This window comes from Armigeres subalbatus, chromosome 2 (assembly GCF_024139115.2).
Source record: "Armigeres subalbatus isolate Guangzhou_Male chromosome 2, GZ_Asu_2, whole genome shotgun sequence".
In the NCBI taxonomy this organism is placed as follows: Eukaryota; Metazoa; Arthropoda; class Insecta; order Diptera; family Culicidae; genus Armigeres; species Armigeres subalbatus.
This window is the reverse complement of record NC_085140.1, coordinates 179,237,019-179,251,944: the sequence shown is the minus strand read 5'-3', so window position 1 is coordinate 179,251,944 and position 14,926 is coordinate 179,237,019. Positions and strand designations below refer to the sequence as shown.

At 40.1% G+C, this 14,926-nt stretch overlaps 1 protein-coding gene across 1 annotated transcript; it reads left to right on the top strand.

The window, feature by feature from the left end:
- The first annotated feature begins 1,069 nt into the window (after positions 1-1,069).
- LOC134215557 (uncharacterized) lies at positions 1,070-1,984 on the top strand. Its single transcript, XM_062694718.1, has 2 exons — positions 1,070-1,648; positions 1,709-1,984. The coding sequence occupies exons 1-2, from the start codon at positions 1,206-1,208 to the stop codon at positions 1,932-1,934; spliced, it is 669 nt and encodes a 222-aa protein (XP_062550702.1). The 5' UTR covers positions 1,070-1,205; the 3' UTR covers positions 1,935-1,984.
- Positions 1,985-14,926: the final 12,942 nt, after the last annotated feature.

Below are 14,926 nucleotides of genomic sequence, written 5' to 3'. Positions count from 1 at the left end.
CATTTACATTTCATTTCCATTTCATCCTAGTTTCATTCCCATTTAATTTACATTTGATTTCCATTTAATTTTCATTTCATTTTCACTTCATTTTCATTTAATTTCCATTACATTTCAATTCAATGTCCATTTCATTTCCATTCCATTTCCATTACACTTACATTTCATTTCTATTTAATTTCCATTTTATTTCCATTTCATTTCCAACTCATTTCCATTTCTAAGTATTTGTGGGTCAAAAAAACTCACTCAAGTTTTGACACTTAGTTTAAACTGATTTGCTCGTTACAATTTGCAGTCAACGGAATAACTTTTCCAATGGCCCCTTATGAAAATTGACCATTGACCATCATTTAACCAGTTCATCTAACGCGAGAAACATAATCACTGCTAAGTGAACTGATGTGGAAAATTAAAAGCAAATTAGATTCAGGAAATGATTTGCTTTCAACACGAAATCGCTTTCACATTCGTCCAAAATTCGATAATTGTAAATTGAACCGACCCTTGCAGTTTAACAAACATTTGTCTACTGCTCTAGCAGCGTTTCTACCATATGTTTTCTGTGCCTTCAATGCGTTCAAATTCACAATTTGTCTGTCAACATTTTGTTTTTGTCTGATAGCAAGACAGAAAACTGCTATCGCACATGACCTTAAGTTTGTCTGCATCGGTCGAGTTATCGTCGAACAACGCTCTATGTTCATATTCCAGGAGTTTTCTTTCGACTAAACATTCTGCATAATACGATATTGGTATCAAACTGTCTAGCCGCACAACTCAGTATCGGCACACAATTGTTCTGAATACTTCGAAATAAATCTACATTTGGCGCATTGGTCATTGTCCACATTCGTTGAAGCCTCGGCGGTAATGACCCTACAACTTTACGTCAGAAGAAAATTTAATTGTGTTTCTTGGGCAAACTGATTTTCATTATGACTTCTGCCAAAACAACATTGTTTATCAAACACGCACGCAAAAAACATCCACTTATATTTATAACCCTACAAGCGCAACAGGCAAAAAGCCGTATGTTTAACTTACGGTGGAAAAGAATCATGCTTGACTTCCAAACTAGCCACTATTATGGCTTGGTATAAATTGTAACATTATCGCGCCAATCTACCACAATTCATTCATTGTTCTCATGTTAAACACGCAACCTATATTTAGTGAAGTGATTTTGGATTACCACAGACAAAATGTCGAAAATCATCGTTTGCTTCGTCGTGGCTTTGCTTAGCCATGTCGAATGCAAACCATACTCCAGTCCGAAGCCGTATCCTGATCCACAACGTCAGTGTCGAACAGGCCACTGTAACGTGAATCCTGCCCTGCGGTACGATTCGTCATTCTATCCATCAGCGAATCAGCTGCAACGTGTTGGAGTCTATCCTGGGTGTGACACTGATGATAGCGATGAAGTCGAAGAAAACCCACCGCCACTGCTGTTGAATCCAGTAATGGATTGCAACGAAAACGCACTCCCAGTTTCAGTTTGCGTACAGCTTCCGCCCAAGACTGCTCTGAAACTGCCGAAATACGTACTCCAGCAAATAGTTTTCGCACTAACCAAAGACGATAATGCGCTGGATGTGCTTCCAGAAATAACGTTCGTTCCATGTGTGCAAACGACGGCGCAGCCGCCGCCACCGCCATCACCACTAGTGCCAAACGTCCAAACGACGACTCTTCCACCGCCAAGCGACCAAACGACGACGGTGCTGCCGCTCACCCATCCGCCGCCGCCAGTGCCGCAACCTGCTCCGGTGGTCTATCCGGGGTACCCAATGATTCCTGCCACCACTTTAGCGCCCGCTTCGCCAGTGGTGTATCCCCCGCCCATATCTTCGCTGAGTCAACCATACAAACCGTCCAAATATTGTGGCTCTTGTCGATCGTCGCTCACGCCACGATACAATAAATCGTGAAACCGTTAAATGCCTAGTGGGTAGTCTATTTATTTGAGTTATTTATTTACAGTTAAATAAAACCAATGATCTTCAGTATATACTTGCGATAATTTCTATACCAACATTTGAAAAGGGCGTAACAACCAAAATTTATTCCTTCGGATTCCTTGTCTACATACATAGCCATTTACATAGACGAAAAACGGGAGCGATTGAATTTTGGCTGTTACGCCCTTTTCAAATGTTGGTCTAGATTTGATAAATTGTATAAAAAAGTCCTGAAATTTGGAGATGTGTCAGGGATTCCATACATATATAATATATCATAATATTTGGTGAGATCTTCTGTGATTCTGTGAAGCACTGCGGAATCCCGTGTTGAAATTATTGTTCAAAACCAGAATTCGAACACTTCGAAGTGAACTTCTTAAAATTAGATGTTTTAGTTTTATCCAGTTTTTCACTATGAAACCAAAAGATTTGAACGGATCATGTGGTCTAACGGCCATCAGTTATGCCTCACACGCAAAAGGTCGTGGGTTCAATCCCAAAGCACGTTTAATTTTATCACTGTGTTTCTCTACGAATGATTCTCAAGTTAAATCAGTGGCTAGAACTATAAGAGACCTTTTTGAATGATTTTGCTCTATACGACCTTCAGGCTGCCGGTGAGAGCGATGACCCATTCTCACCCCAGACCCATTGTCACCCCCGATGAGGGTCCTTCATTCAATTTAGAATATTGTTTTTGCCTTTCTTATACACCAAGGTGCAACGAAAAGGCTATATCTAGAGCAACATTCTACGAGGAATCATTTCCCATTGTTTCCTATTGAAAATTAGCCAGATCGGATCAGGAGTTATGGCCAAAATACGATTGAAATACGTAGATTGAAGGGACCGAAAAAACTTTCGACATAAAGAAAGATATCGAGATATAGAACATCGATATGCAGACAGTAAACTGCCAAAATTCCGAAAGGAAACTTTACGAAATGAGACAACACCATAGATGGTAGCACTTTCCTTACGGAAACTCGAAGTGCGCGTGTTGGTCCACGATGAACATTGCCTAAGTCTCGTGTCCGTAGAGGACTATCGGTCAATGGCGGTGAACTCTATGCAAAGCCAAAGTATGTACGTTTTCCGGCCACGATGCTTCTTCTAATTTCTCTGTTGATATCATTTTTAGCAGTTACCAGTGAGCCCGAATATACGAAATCTTCAATCACCTCGATTTCGTTACCACCGATACCAACTATAGACACTATAGATTCCATTGACGAGCGGAGACCATTCGATTTAGTGTGTTTTTCGGATTTATTACAGTGCACCACTCATGCTCGTTCGGCTACACTAACTGACAGTTCGTTTGGCTACACTCGCCTTCGCCTCAGCTCGTCTAAGGAATCTATAATGTCTATAATACCAAATCGTGGTGGGTACACAGATGAAAATATGTTGTGATTTTAAATGTATTTTCATGCACATATTTGGAGCATGCAAAAAAACGTAACATTCAATCTATCTCACTGTTCCTTTGAATCGAAATAAATTCAAACTGTGCTTGCTTGTAAAATTCAATCAAATTTAATTGAATATCGAATGTTAATTCGTTTGATAGGGTTAGTTGCAATTTTACACGGCGTTGAATTTTCAAAATTATTTGCTGGGTGGTTCACATTGTCTTGTCTTGAAACTCTTCTCATCATGTGTACAGATAAAAATATATTGATATTTTAAATGTATTTTCATGCACAAACATATTTGGAGCACACAAATGAACTCAACATTCAATTGAGCTTACTGTTCTTTTAAATCGGTATAATTTTGAACTGTGCTGGCTTGTAAAATCCAATCAAATTTAATTCTACACAACGTTGATTTTTCAAAACTATTGGCTGTGTTTACAAAATTTACACGTTTACACAGAAAAATAATGAAAATTAAACAACATTTAAAATAGTATCTAATGTCAAAAAAACTTGATTTAGTAATTGTAACCATCATGTAAATTTTGTGACATTTTCAATTCATCGTCGACGTCTCGATACGGAGATGGGATCTTCTTCAGGGCCTTTTGTTTCATTAAAATATTGATTTTTAACGAACTCAAACTATTTTTTTGCTTTTCGCGTATACTAAGTATACGTAAAGTATGTAGGATCACTCCAAAACTGAACTTTTGAATGAAGGCTCTGAGACCCATAGTGTTATATACCAATCGATTCAGCTTGACGAATTGAGGTAATGTATGTATGTGTGTGTACAAAAAATGTGAGACGCACTTTTTTGTACTTAGCCTTAACCGATTTGCTTGCATTCGACGCGGATTTCATCCTAATGTTTAGCTATTGAAAATTGGCCCAATCGGCCATTGTGCTCCAGAGTTATTGAAAAAGCAATGTTTTTTCCCCATTTCCCCAAAAGTTTTTCCCCTTAGGAAAAAAAAATCTGAACATTTCTCTAATTCGAGAATGATCGAAAAAAAAAATTCTTCCAAAAATTTTGTCTCTGGGGGGGGGGGCGGTGTTTGTTCTCCGTGTTAGGGGCGGCTGATCATCGTCCGTGTGCCAGCGAGGGACTCTAAACTAAACTGTACACACCATGTTGCATCATGTCACGTCGAGAAGTCAGCCCCTTCAACGCGATGTAGGTAGCGTAATCCTGGTAAGATAGCCTACCGAAGAATCTACAGTTATACCAAGAAAGGCAAAAGTAGAGCAAACGGATTGATTGATCGGCAACAAACCTGGCTACGAATAAAGGACAACAATTGGAAAGTCGGATCTTGGAACGTGAGAACTTTGAATGAACCCGCACATGTTTGGCTTCTGGCTCGTGAGCTGCAGAAGGTCGGCTTGAGTGTGGCAGCAATCCAGGAAATACTGGCCCAGAACTGGAGAACGTGAATTCCGGGCGGTGGATCCCAATGCGAACACTGCATTCAAGTACCACATCTACTATAGCGGCGGTGACAGAGCAGAACGAGAAGTTGGCTTCATGGTGATCGGGAAGCAGATGAAGCGTGTTATCCGGTGGAAGCCGATAAGCGACCGCATTTGCGTGTTGAGAATGAAGGGCAAATTCTTCAACTATAGCCTGATCAGCATCTATGCCCCAACGAACGATAAGCTTGATGACGTGAAGGATGAGTTCTATGAGAGCCTTGATAAGGCCTACGGAGAGTGCCCAACACACGAGGTAAAGATTGTCATCGGGGATGCAAATGCGCAGATCGGAAGAGAAAGTTTCTTTTGCCCTGTCATTGGTCATTGGATAATGGACTGCGACTTGTAACCTTTGCTGATGCAGTACCTACTTCGCACGTAAGAATATCCGCAAACACACCTGGCAACATCCGAGTGGAGACACTTGCTCACAGATAGTCCACGTGCTGGTTTACGGACGATATGTCTCAGATATTATAGATGTAAGGTCCTTCAGAGGTCCAAACATCGACTCGGATCACTATCTTGTAGTTGCAAAAATTCGGGCGCAACTTTCCAGCGTTACGAATTCACGAAACAACAGAACGATGCGTTTCAATATCCAACGCTTGTCAGTTGAAGGAGTTGCTGAACAGTACCACCAGAAGCTGGACGAGCGGAAAGGAGATGCCACCGGATCTGGCGACGTCAACAGATTGTGGGAAAATATCCACGAAGCTGTGACTACAAAAGCACAGGAAGTGTTAGGCACTGCACAGCGACGCCAACGAAATGGTTGGTTTGAAGAGGAGTGCCAGCGAGTGGCTCGTATCTGTTCCAACAGAGAGCGGTACAGTGTAAGAAGTGCAAAAGAGAATCGAATCCACCGCAGAAAAAAAGACAACACGAAGAGAGTGTGATAGCTGAAGCGCAGGAGAACATAAATAGAAACGATATGCGGAGGTTTTACGCAAGTGTCAATGGCGTGCTGCGTAAGATTGCGCCAGTGCCCGCCATGGGCAATGACCAAGAGAGGAATTTGCTGACAGACAAGCCTATGGTGGCAGCCAGGTGGAAGTAGCACTGTTGTAGTAGCACATTTGTTGAACGGTGAAAATAAAGGTGTATTAAGGAGCAGGATGGACATAGTCGGTGGCGGTCAGGCTGTGGAGCCACCAAACCCTGAACGAGGTTAAGAAGGCTCTAATCTAGTTGAAAAACAGTAAAGCTAAATAGAAAAATATGGGAGGATGAAGAACTGCCTGCCTGCTGGTCGGATGGCCTCATATGCCCAATCTATAAGAAAGGGCACAGACTAGAGTGTGCCAATTACAGAGGAAAAAACCCTGAACTAGGCGTATAAAATCCTGTCGCGTATCCTGTTTAACAGGGTGAGACTGCTTCAGGTGTCCTTCGTCGGCGAATACCAGGCAGGTTTTAGTGAGGGCCGATCAACGACGGATCAGATGTTTAGTCTGCGAATGATCCTTGATAAATTCTGGGAGTACAACTTGCAGACTCACCATCTGTTCATTGATTTCAAAGCAGCGAAGAGAAATAAGCTGTGGCAGATAATGTCCGAACACCACGGTCATTAATGTCTGTGTAAGCAGGACAGATTTCCGTTTTGTTCCCATGGTGTATAACAGAATGCAGAAAAAACGTAAACCTAGGACATAGCGGCATGGTTCGAGGCCGCTTTTCTCCATCCTCGAATGCGCCCCACGCTCGCCTAGTCGGTTTGTCCGTTTTGCTGGTCTGCCCACCCTGCTCGCTGCGCTTCACGTCGTCTCGTACCTGGCAGATCGGAAGCGAACACCATCTTTGCAGGGTTGCTGTCTGGCATTCTTGCAACATGACCTGTCCATCGTACCCTTCCGGCTTTAGCTACCTCCTGGATACTGGGTTCGCCGTAGAGCTGGGCGAGCTCGTGGTTCATACTTCGCCACCACACAACGTCTTCTTGCACGCCGCCAAATATGGTCATAAGCACCCGTCTCTTGAATACTCCGAGTGCTTGCAAGTCCTCCTCGAGCATTGTCCATGTTTCATGTCCGTAGAGGACTACCGGTCTTATCAGTGTCTTGTTTATGACCCATTTGGTGCAGTGGTGCATCTTTTTTGACCGCAGTTTCTTCTGGAGCCCGTAGTAGGCCCGACTTCCACAGATGATGCGAAGATATCCCCGTCTATCGTAACACTGCTTCCCAGGCGGGCCCTGTCGCGCTCGGATCCGCCCACAAGCATTTACTTTGTCTTCGATGCATTCACCACCAACTTTTGTTGCTTTCACGTGGGTGTATAGTTCTGCCACCTTTGCAAATGTTCGGCCGACAATGTCCATGTCATCCGCGAAACAAATAAATTGACTGGATCTGTTGAAAATCGTACCCCAGCTGTTAAACCCGGCTCTCCACATGACACCTTCTAGCGCAATGTTGAACAACAGGCACGGAAGACCATCCACCATCCACCGTTGCTTTGATCAGTCTGGTAAGCTTCCCAGGGACAAGGATGTTATCGATCATTTAGTAATTCGCGTTCGATCATTTAGTAGTTCGGAGTTATAGCGCTAGTTGCAGTAGCTTAAACTAAATGATTGTAATTTTGTAATCATTTAGTCTAAGTTACTGAAACTTTAGCTATAACTCCGTTACTAGTGGTATTCAAACAACGAACCATTAGGCAGAGTTGTAGAAAAACCTTCGCACTAGAAGTCCACCATACAACACATTTCGAAATTCAGCTTTTGGAATGAGTTATTGACAAACTACTAAATGATCGATAACATCCTTGCCCAGGGAAGCTGTTCTCGTCCCTTATTTTCCATAGCTCTATGCGGTCTAGTATGCCGCCTTGAAATCAATGAACAGATGGTGCGTTGGTACCTGGTATTCACGGCATTTTTGAAGGATTTGCCGTACAGTAAAGATCTGGCCCGTTGTCGAGCGGCCGTCAACGAAGCCGACTTGATAACTTCCCACGAACTCATTCACTAATGGTGAATGTATTTCTGATATTATCGCACAGCCACACATATTTCACCAAACATATCCTCATATACAAACTAAACAAATGATTTCGCTCTCAATTAAGAAATACACATTATTGAAGGTAACCAAACGCGTAATTTTCATATTTCAGATCACTTAATTTTTTTCTTCTAGTTCATATGCAAATAATAGACATCAGCCGAATCTAACTCTTCCGTAAACGAACCAAAACGTGACAACAAATTCAAAAGCAACCATCCGCGCGCATGGCTTGCTGCGATCTCATGGACACATGGAATGTGGTCCTCTGCCACAATTATAATCAGTTATAATTTGATGAGATTGTTTCATTATGTATTAATTTAGATTTGAATTTTTAAAATTGAATACTTGCCAGATTACATTTATCCGGAACATTGTTCACGGCGCTTTGTGCGGTAATCAGAACGATCGGCTGGTCATCGAAATTTTGTGCTTTGTGCGAGTGAGAAGGGATGTCATTCTCCCCGGTGATTTTCGGTGCACGGTGCATGTAGCACCATGCACCGTGCGGTGTCAAAAAATCACCGGGGAAATCGAGCTGGATACCGTGGTGCATCAGTAATTTCGAAAGTGTAGCTGAGTCTCCTTTCAAATGTGCTCTAGATCTATAATAAAGTTCGCCGGAATGATAAATTATTATAAAATTATGGAGCCACCCAACAAGAATATAATTATATGATTATATAGACCGTAAAATTCAATGTCCGACGCCTTTTCGAAATCCAAGATGACGGACTGAAATTCAAGATGGCGAACCGAAATTCAAAATGGGGGCACATGGACCAAATCATACAATGGATGTCTATCGATCGGGTTTGAAGAGTAAAACTCGAAAATCGATGTTTGACGTAATTTTGAAATTCTGGGCTTTGTGGCCGTGCGGCTAGCGACATAAGGAGAAAACTTTTCGTAAAGCGATAAGTTCTCCACTGGTCCGCTAGATGTTTTGTGAATGTCCTGTTAGTTGTCTCATGCTAGCTTTTCAAAGATGTTGTAGGGCCGATGTCCACGTAGCGGTTTTTTACGCTGCGTGCACGCCGCGTTCACGCAAGCTACCCTGCATCAAATGGAGTAATGCACACGTAAACGTGTGCACGGCTACATTTGATGCTGGGTACCTTGCGTGTAGAGATGTGCGCTGGTCCAAAAATCGTCGGCGGTGGCGTTTGTCAGAATTTTACAAGGCGGCGGCGGCGTGAATCGGAGTGGCAATTTTTTATAACAATCATATTTTTTCAAGTCTACTTTTGCATTTTTTAATTAATTTTTAGACATTAAGACATTAACGGAAGAAACTTCAGAATTTCACGGGAAAAGTCTGAGGTACTTCCCCACAAAATTCACTAAGTCTTTCCAAAATATTCATTTTCGATTTTTGTCACGGGAGCTACTTTGAAGTTTCGAGAGTTCTACAGAGTTTTCAAGAATTTTAGAGGTCTGGATAAGAGGAACGCGGATAGAAAATATGACTCTGCTAACACTGCATTCAATATTCTTCATCACAGAACAACACATGAAAAGGAAAAAATGGTTTATGTAGATAAAATCTCACAATCCGCTATTTAATGTGTCCACATCTCATAACGATAGAATCCAATAAACAATGCAATTTCATTTCATAATCTACAAATGACACATGCATATATTATTGCAAACTAATGAAAAATGCATTCAAATTTGTTCATTTAAAATGGCATATGGCTGCTTGACAGGTCTCCTGTTCGAATGGCTGCTGTTTGTTGACGGTTCGATTGGCGGCACATACCTATCCGCGTTTCTCTTATCCAGGCCTCTAGACTAAATGGCCTTTCAGCCAGGCGGCCATTTCGGCCAAAGGACCTTTTCGGCAAATGGAATTTTCGGTCAAATGACCTATTTGGCCAAACGATTTTTTCGGCCAAATAACTAAACGATATTTTCGGTCGTATATGTCGGTCGTTCATAATGATTTATTTAGCTAAACACCTTTCGGCTAAATGGCCCTTCCTGTCGTTCGGTCGAAAGTCGTTCGGCGAAAAACCATTTGTTTGAATGTCGCTTGGCCGAATAACACTATAAGCCGAATTCCATTGGCGGAATTATGTAAACGTTTGTCCGAAACGGTTGTTGGGTTAAACATGGTTTGACCGAAAATATTATTTGGCAAACAGAGTTGTTTCTGCAAAACACTCTGACATTTTAGGCAAGATTGTTTATTTCGGCCAAATGGTTCTGTCTATCAAATGACCATATCGGTCAATTGAGCTATTCGGCCAACGGTTTTTTCAGCCAAAGGAACTGTTCGGCTGAACGACATTTTCGACAGTATGCACCTTTCGATCAAATGACATTTTCGGCGAAACAACTTTAGGCTAGATGGGTTTTGGCTAAATGGTTTGTTCGGTTACATGTCATATTTGGCCAAACAACATTTGGCTTTCGGCCAAATGTCTTCCTGTCAACAACCCTTCTTCGTGCAAAAACTCTATTTCAACGGAAAAAATCCTAAAACACGGTAAAAAGTTTAAAAAAGAAGAAAAAATAATGAAAAGTAATCAGCGCGTAAATAATAAAGACGTGGAAAATTACACTATTTTGGGCGTATGTGGATCATTTCCAACAAGTTCGCTCTAAATGTATGCAATTTACATAGCATTATGACACTTATTCGTATAATAAGTGACATAATGCAATACAAATTGCATACATTCAGGTGATAATATCGTTTACAACGCAACCGAGCGGCGAGTGTGAAATGAATAGAAACTGAAGGTTAGCAGAGGGCCATCATATATATAATAGCCCTGTTTGTCTGTCCGGTGACTAGCCAACCAGACGCAGCACGCGGGGAAATTCTCACAAAAAATAAAATATTTGACACTTTAATTCTTTTTTACTATCAGATGCAGAAAACAAAACCAGTGACAACCTTAGACAACCAGACACAGCATTTTATGAAAAAAATCACAGACAACAGACGTTGAAAATTTTGATTTTTTTTAAATGCAGAAAAGAATATATCACTCTTAAAAATTGACAAAAAAACACTTGCCACGGGCGCTATTGCGTCCACAAATAAACTAGTATGAGAGAACAAGCATTGTTGAAATCGCTGTTATTCTGCCTAACGTCCACCCAGGAACGGCTTGGATAGTGACGTGGTGATCACTGTACCAAGACAGGCAAAATAACAGCGATTTCAATCTGCTAATGTGCTGTACGGCAAGCGTAAATAGTTCTATTGATTCGTGGCATATTTTCAGAGATTCTTGGTACAGTGATTGACTCATCCTTGATCGAATGGTCCAAAAAAATTGAAAATCCATCGAGAAACGGCTGAGATATTAAAGTTTAAAGTCTATCATATTTTCGTGACGGTCCCTGATTTTCGCAATCGTAAAGTGTACCCCAATATAGAAAAGACAGACGTAGTCCTACGTCAAAATGTCACCCATTTTTCATGCACTTATCCTCAACCGATTTACTCGCAACAAGTTGCATTCGACGCAGGATACTCTTGTTTCCATTGTTTCCTATTGAAAATCGGCCAGATCGGACTATGGGCTCAAAAGTAATGGCCAAAATACTATTTTTATAATGCTCGAGAAAGGCACCATCACCGCTAGGTGGATTAATCAGGGTTTTTATTCTGAGATTTGAATGGACACCATAATAATCATAAATGACAGATGCCAGATTCATGAATTATTTTTCCACGTTCATGACCTTAGTGCACGGTTCCAGTGTGTATGCGTTATGACATCATGACCACATTTTCCACTTTTCGTTAAATAAATCGGAATCATAAATGACATTCATGAATCACGATTCTGTTTTGATGACTTCAGTTCATGGGTCCGGAGAAAAGATATTTTAGTTACCAGATAAAGAATGTCGCTTCGGTTCCCTTTGTTCTGCTGTTCGAAACATGTGTGGTACCTAACTGTCAAATCGCATGTATTTTGCCTTCATTGACATTTAGATCCCGTATCCTCGCCAGCAAAAGATGTTCCGGACAGCGACGACAGCGACAATCTTTATCTGATAACGAAAATATCTTTTGTCCAGAGTCTATGCTTCATGATATCTTGACTCTGTTTGCCACTTTTTGCCACAATATATCTAAAACGTAACGCCAAGCTAGCGTTACAGCCAAATGAGTCATGATTTCATGATCTTTTTCCATGGTGTATTTTCATAACATAAAAACACTGATTTTTCTTCAAATCATGACTCATTTTGACACTTTTTAGTTCCGGATTTTTACCCGTGATGCATTGTAATTAAAAAAAAACACCTTACGCGTTCAAAGTATTCTTCTTCTTCTTCTTCTTCTTATTGGCATTACATCCCCACACTGGGACAGAGCCGCCTCGCAGCTTAGTATTCCAGCCAGGTTACCTTTTTTGCATTCGTATATCATGAGGCTAACACGATGATACTTTTATGCCCAGGGAAGTCGAGACAATTTCCAATCCGAAAATTGCCTAGACCGGCACCGGGAATCGAACCCAGCCACCCTCAGCATGGTCTTGCTTTGTAGCCGCGCGTCTTACCGCACGGCTAAGGAGGGCCCCAAAGTATTCTTACAACTGGGATTGAAGTGGGTGTTATTGAATGTGAAAACAATGACACGCGATGGAATTTTCACAAACGAAATTACTGCAATAAAGAGTTGAGACTTCTTGGGAAAAATAACCAAAGATTGGTTAGGACTTCTATATAATACTCGCAATTCAACAATCACAATGAATAGTATCACTAATAACCAATAATGCACTTTCTATCCAGCCCAAAATTGTCCCCCTTACCTACTGAATCATTCAACCGAAGGGTTGCGAGAACCGAATAAGGTACACCGGGGCAAGTGGGACCTAAAAAACGCTAGTTCAGCGAAATTTTTAACGCATACTTAGAAAACAGGGCATTTCAGAACATCAACCACGGATACATCATTATATGCTTCCGTAGTTGAAGTGTAGACGTGTTGGAAGCCATTTATTCAATTACAAAAATATTGGTAGTGAAAGAAATAAATTCACCTATAGGACCCACTTACCCCTTCAAACGGGGCAAGTGGGACCTATTCTGCTTAATACTATCGAATGAAACTAATTAAAGGAATTTATAATGTTAATATTATTTCTGAGTCGTAATATTTTCAGATCATGGATGGAGGTTGGTTGTTTGTCGGACTTGTGTTTTAGCAACAAGAAAGGGATTATAATGTTATAATGAAAACAAGACAACAGCCGACTCACTGTTCAATTGTCTCTTGTCTTGCTTTCTATTAGCTTACTTTTGTACCAAATGTTTAAAGTGGGAAGGATAAGTAAATCTTTATTCACCATTCGAATTAATATTTCCCTGTTTAGAACACGAATTATTACATAAATCAAGATACTTCAAAAGAAAAGTTTTCATTCAGGCAATGCGCAGTGTTCTAAATTTGTAATAGAACGAAATTGCCAATTTATATGTTAAGCACTTTATGTATCTGAAAATTTGCAAATCTGATGCAAAGTTAGAAAAAAAAACAAAACACGAAACAAAACCTGCTGACCTATTGCAGAATAAATGAGTTATTTGCACTGTAAACGGAAATATATCGTATAGTTATAACCATTGCTCTTTTTCATTCGGGAGATAATTTTAAGAATGTAAAATAAACATCTGTTAATGAACTGTAAAATACTTTTTAACAACGAAACCAATGATATCAAACCACATCTGATTCAGATCCATATGATATATGAAAGGCAAAGTTATTTTTCACTAGACAAATATCTAAAAGCAGTTAAAATTGTTCTATCGAAAATGTTGTTCAAATATGTCCCACTTGCCCCATGTATGTTAAAAATCGAGGGAAAGTGAAAATTGCAGATTTGGACTTTAATCAAAACTTTTAAATCGTTTTTGATGTCACACAATTATTTAATTGCTCAAAATATTCACTTTCCACATCAATTAAATATTTAGGAACGACTATTCAGTTGGAGATCCATTGAATCAAAATAAAAGTAATAGCTTTTCTCGGGAGTTTTAAGTCATGATCAAACAATAGCATTAGCATGGTGCCTCAAATGGTTTTAATTCCAAATATTTTTGTGTCGGGTGCATTCGTTGATAGTCCTGCTTCATCTTTCTAGAACATTGTTACCATTAAAAACGTTCATCGATTCATCGGCAGCCATAGTACCCACTTACCCCGTATTTTCACTTGCCCCGGGGTACCTTATAGAAAATGAATAGTCTTATCAATTTATATGTGCAGTTCAACATGTGCCATAGAAAGCACATGTGGATAAGGTAGTTATAATCATAACAAAAAGTAAAAACAAAAAATGTTTGGCACTTGCTTGTAAATGTCGCACTTGAAGTCGACAACCTACTGGCAGACGTACCGCTTTCACGTATTTAACCGTAATCAGGGGGGCACGAAAGGTATAGGTGTTGGTTATGTAAGACCAATTTATATCCGAACTGTTGCCTGTTTTTTTTTAAAAATATCTCAAGAGGAACATTCAAACTGCCAATGATTTCATAAGTAACATAAAAACCAATAACTTTTTTTTGCCATCTTAATTAACTGCGGGTTAATAGGGTCGATGAATTTGTTGTAAATTTGAGAGTTTTAACTCTTCATTTTGTGTTTACTTGCAGAAATATTTAAATAGGGCGATATTTGTTCTTTAATCATCCAAAATGTATACAAAATTGCGATTGATTTTATATCAACAAAATCAAGAGGAGCAATCAAATATAGGTGACAAGTTCTATGGAATTTTTATAACTGTTAATTAGAATACATAATTTGAAATATTTACAAAGAAATTGAGCTACTTGCTTTATATAAATTGAGAGCATATTGTAAATTAGTTAGCTTCCTTGATCGTATAATTCTACTTGCAATGCTCATATACCACTCATTATTATCGTGTTTTGCTAAACTGCCTACACTGCCTTCGCTTGTCATATAAGAAAGCTTTTAGCAATTACATTTCAGTCATTCAAATGCATTACCCCGATAAAGGTTAACATAATTGCCATGGTTGGTCAAAGCCTT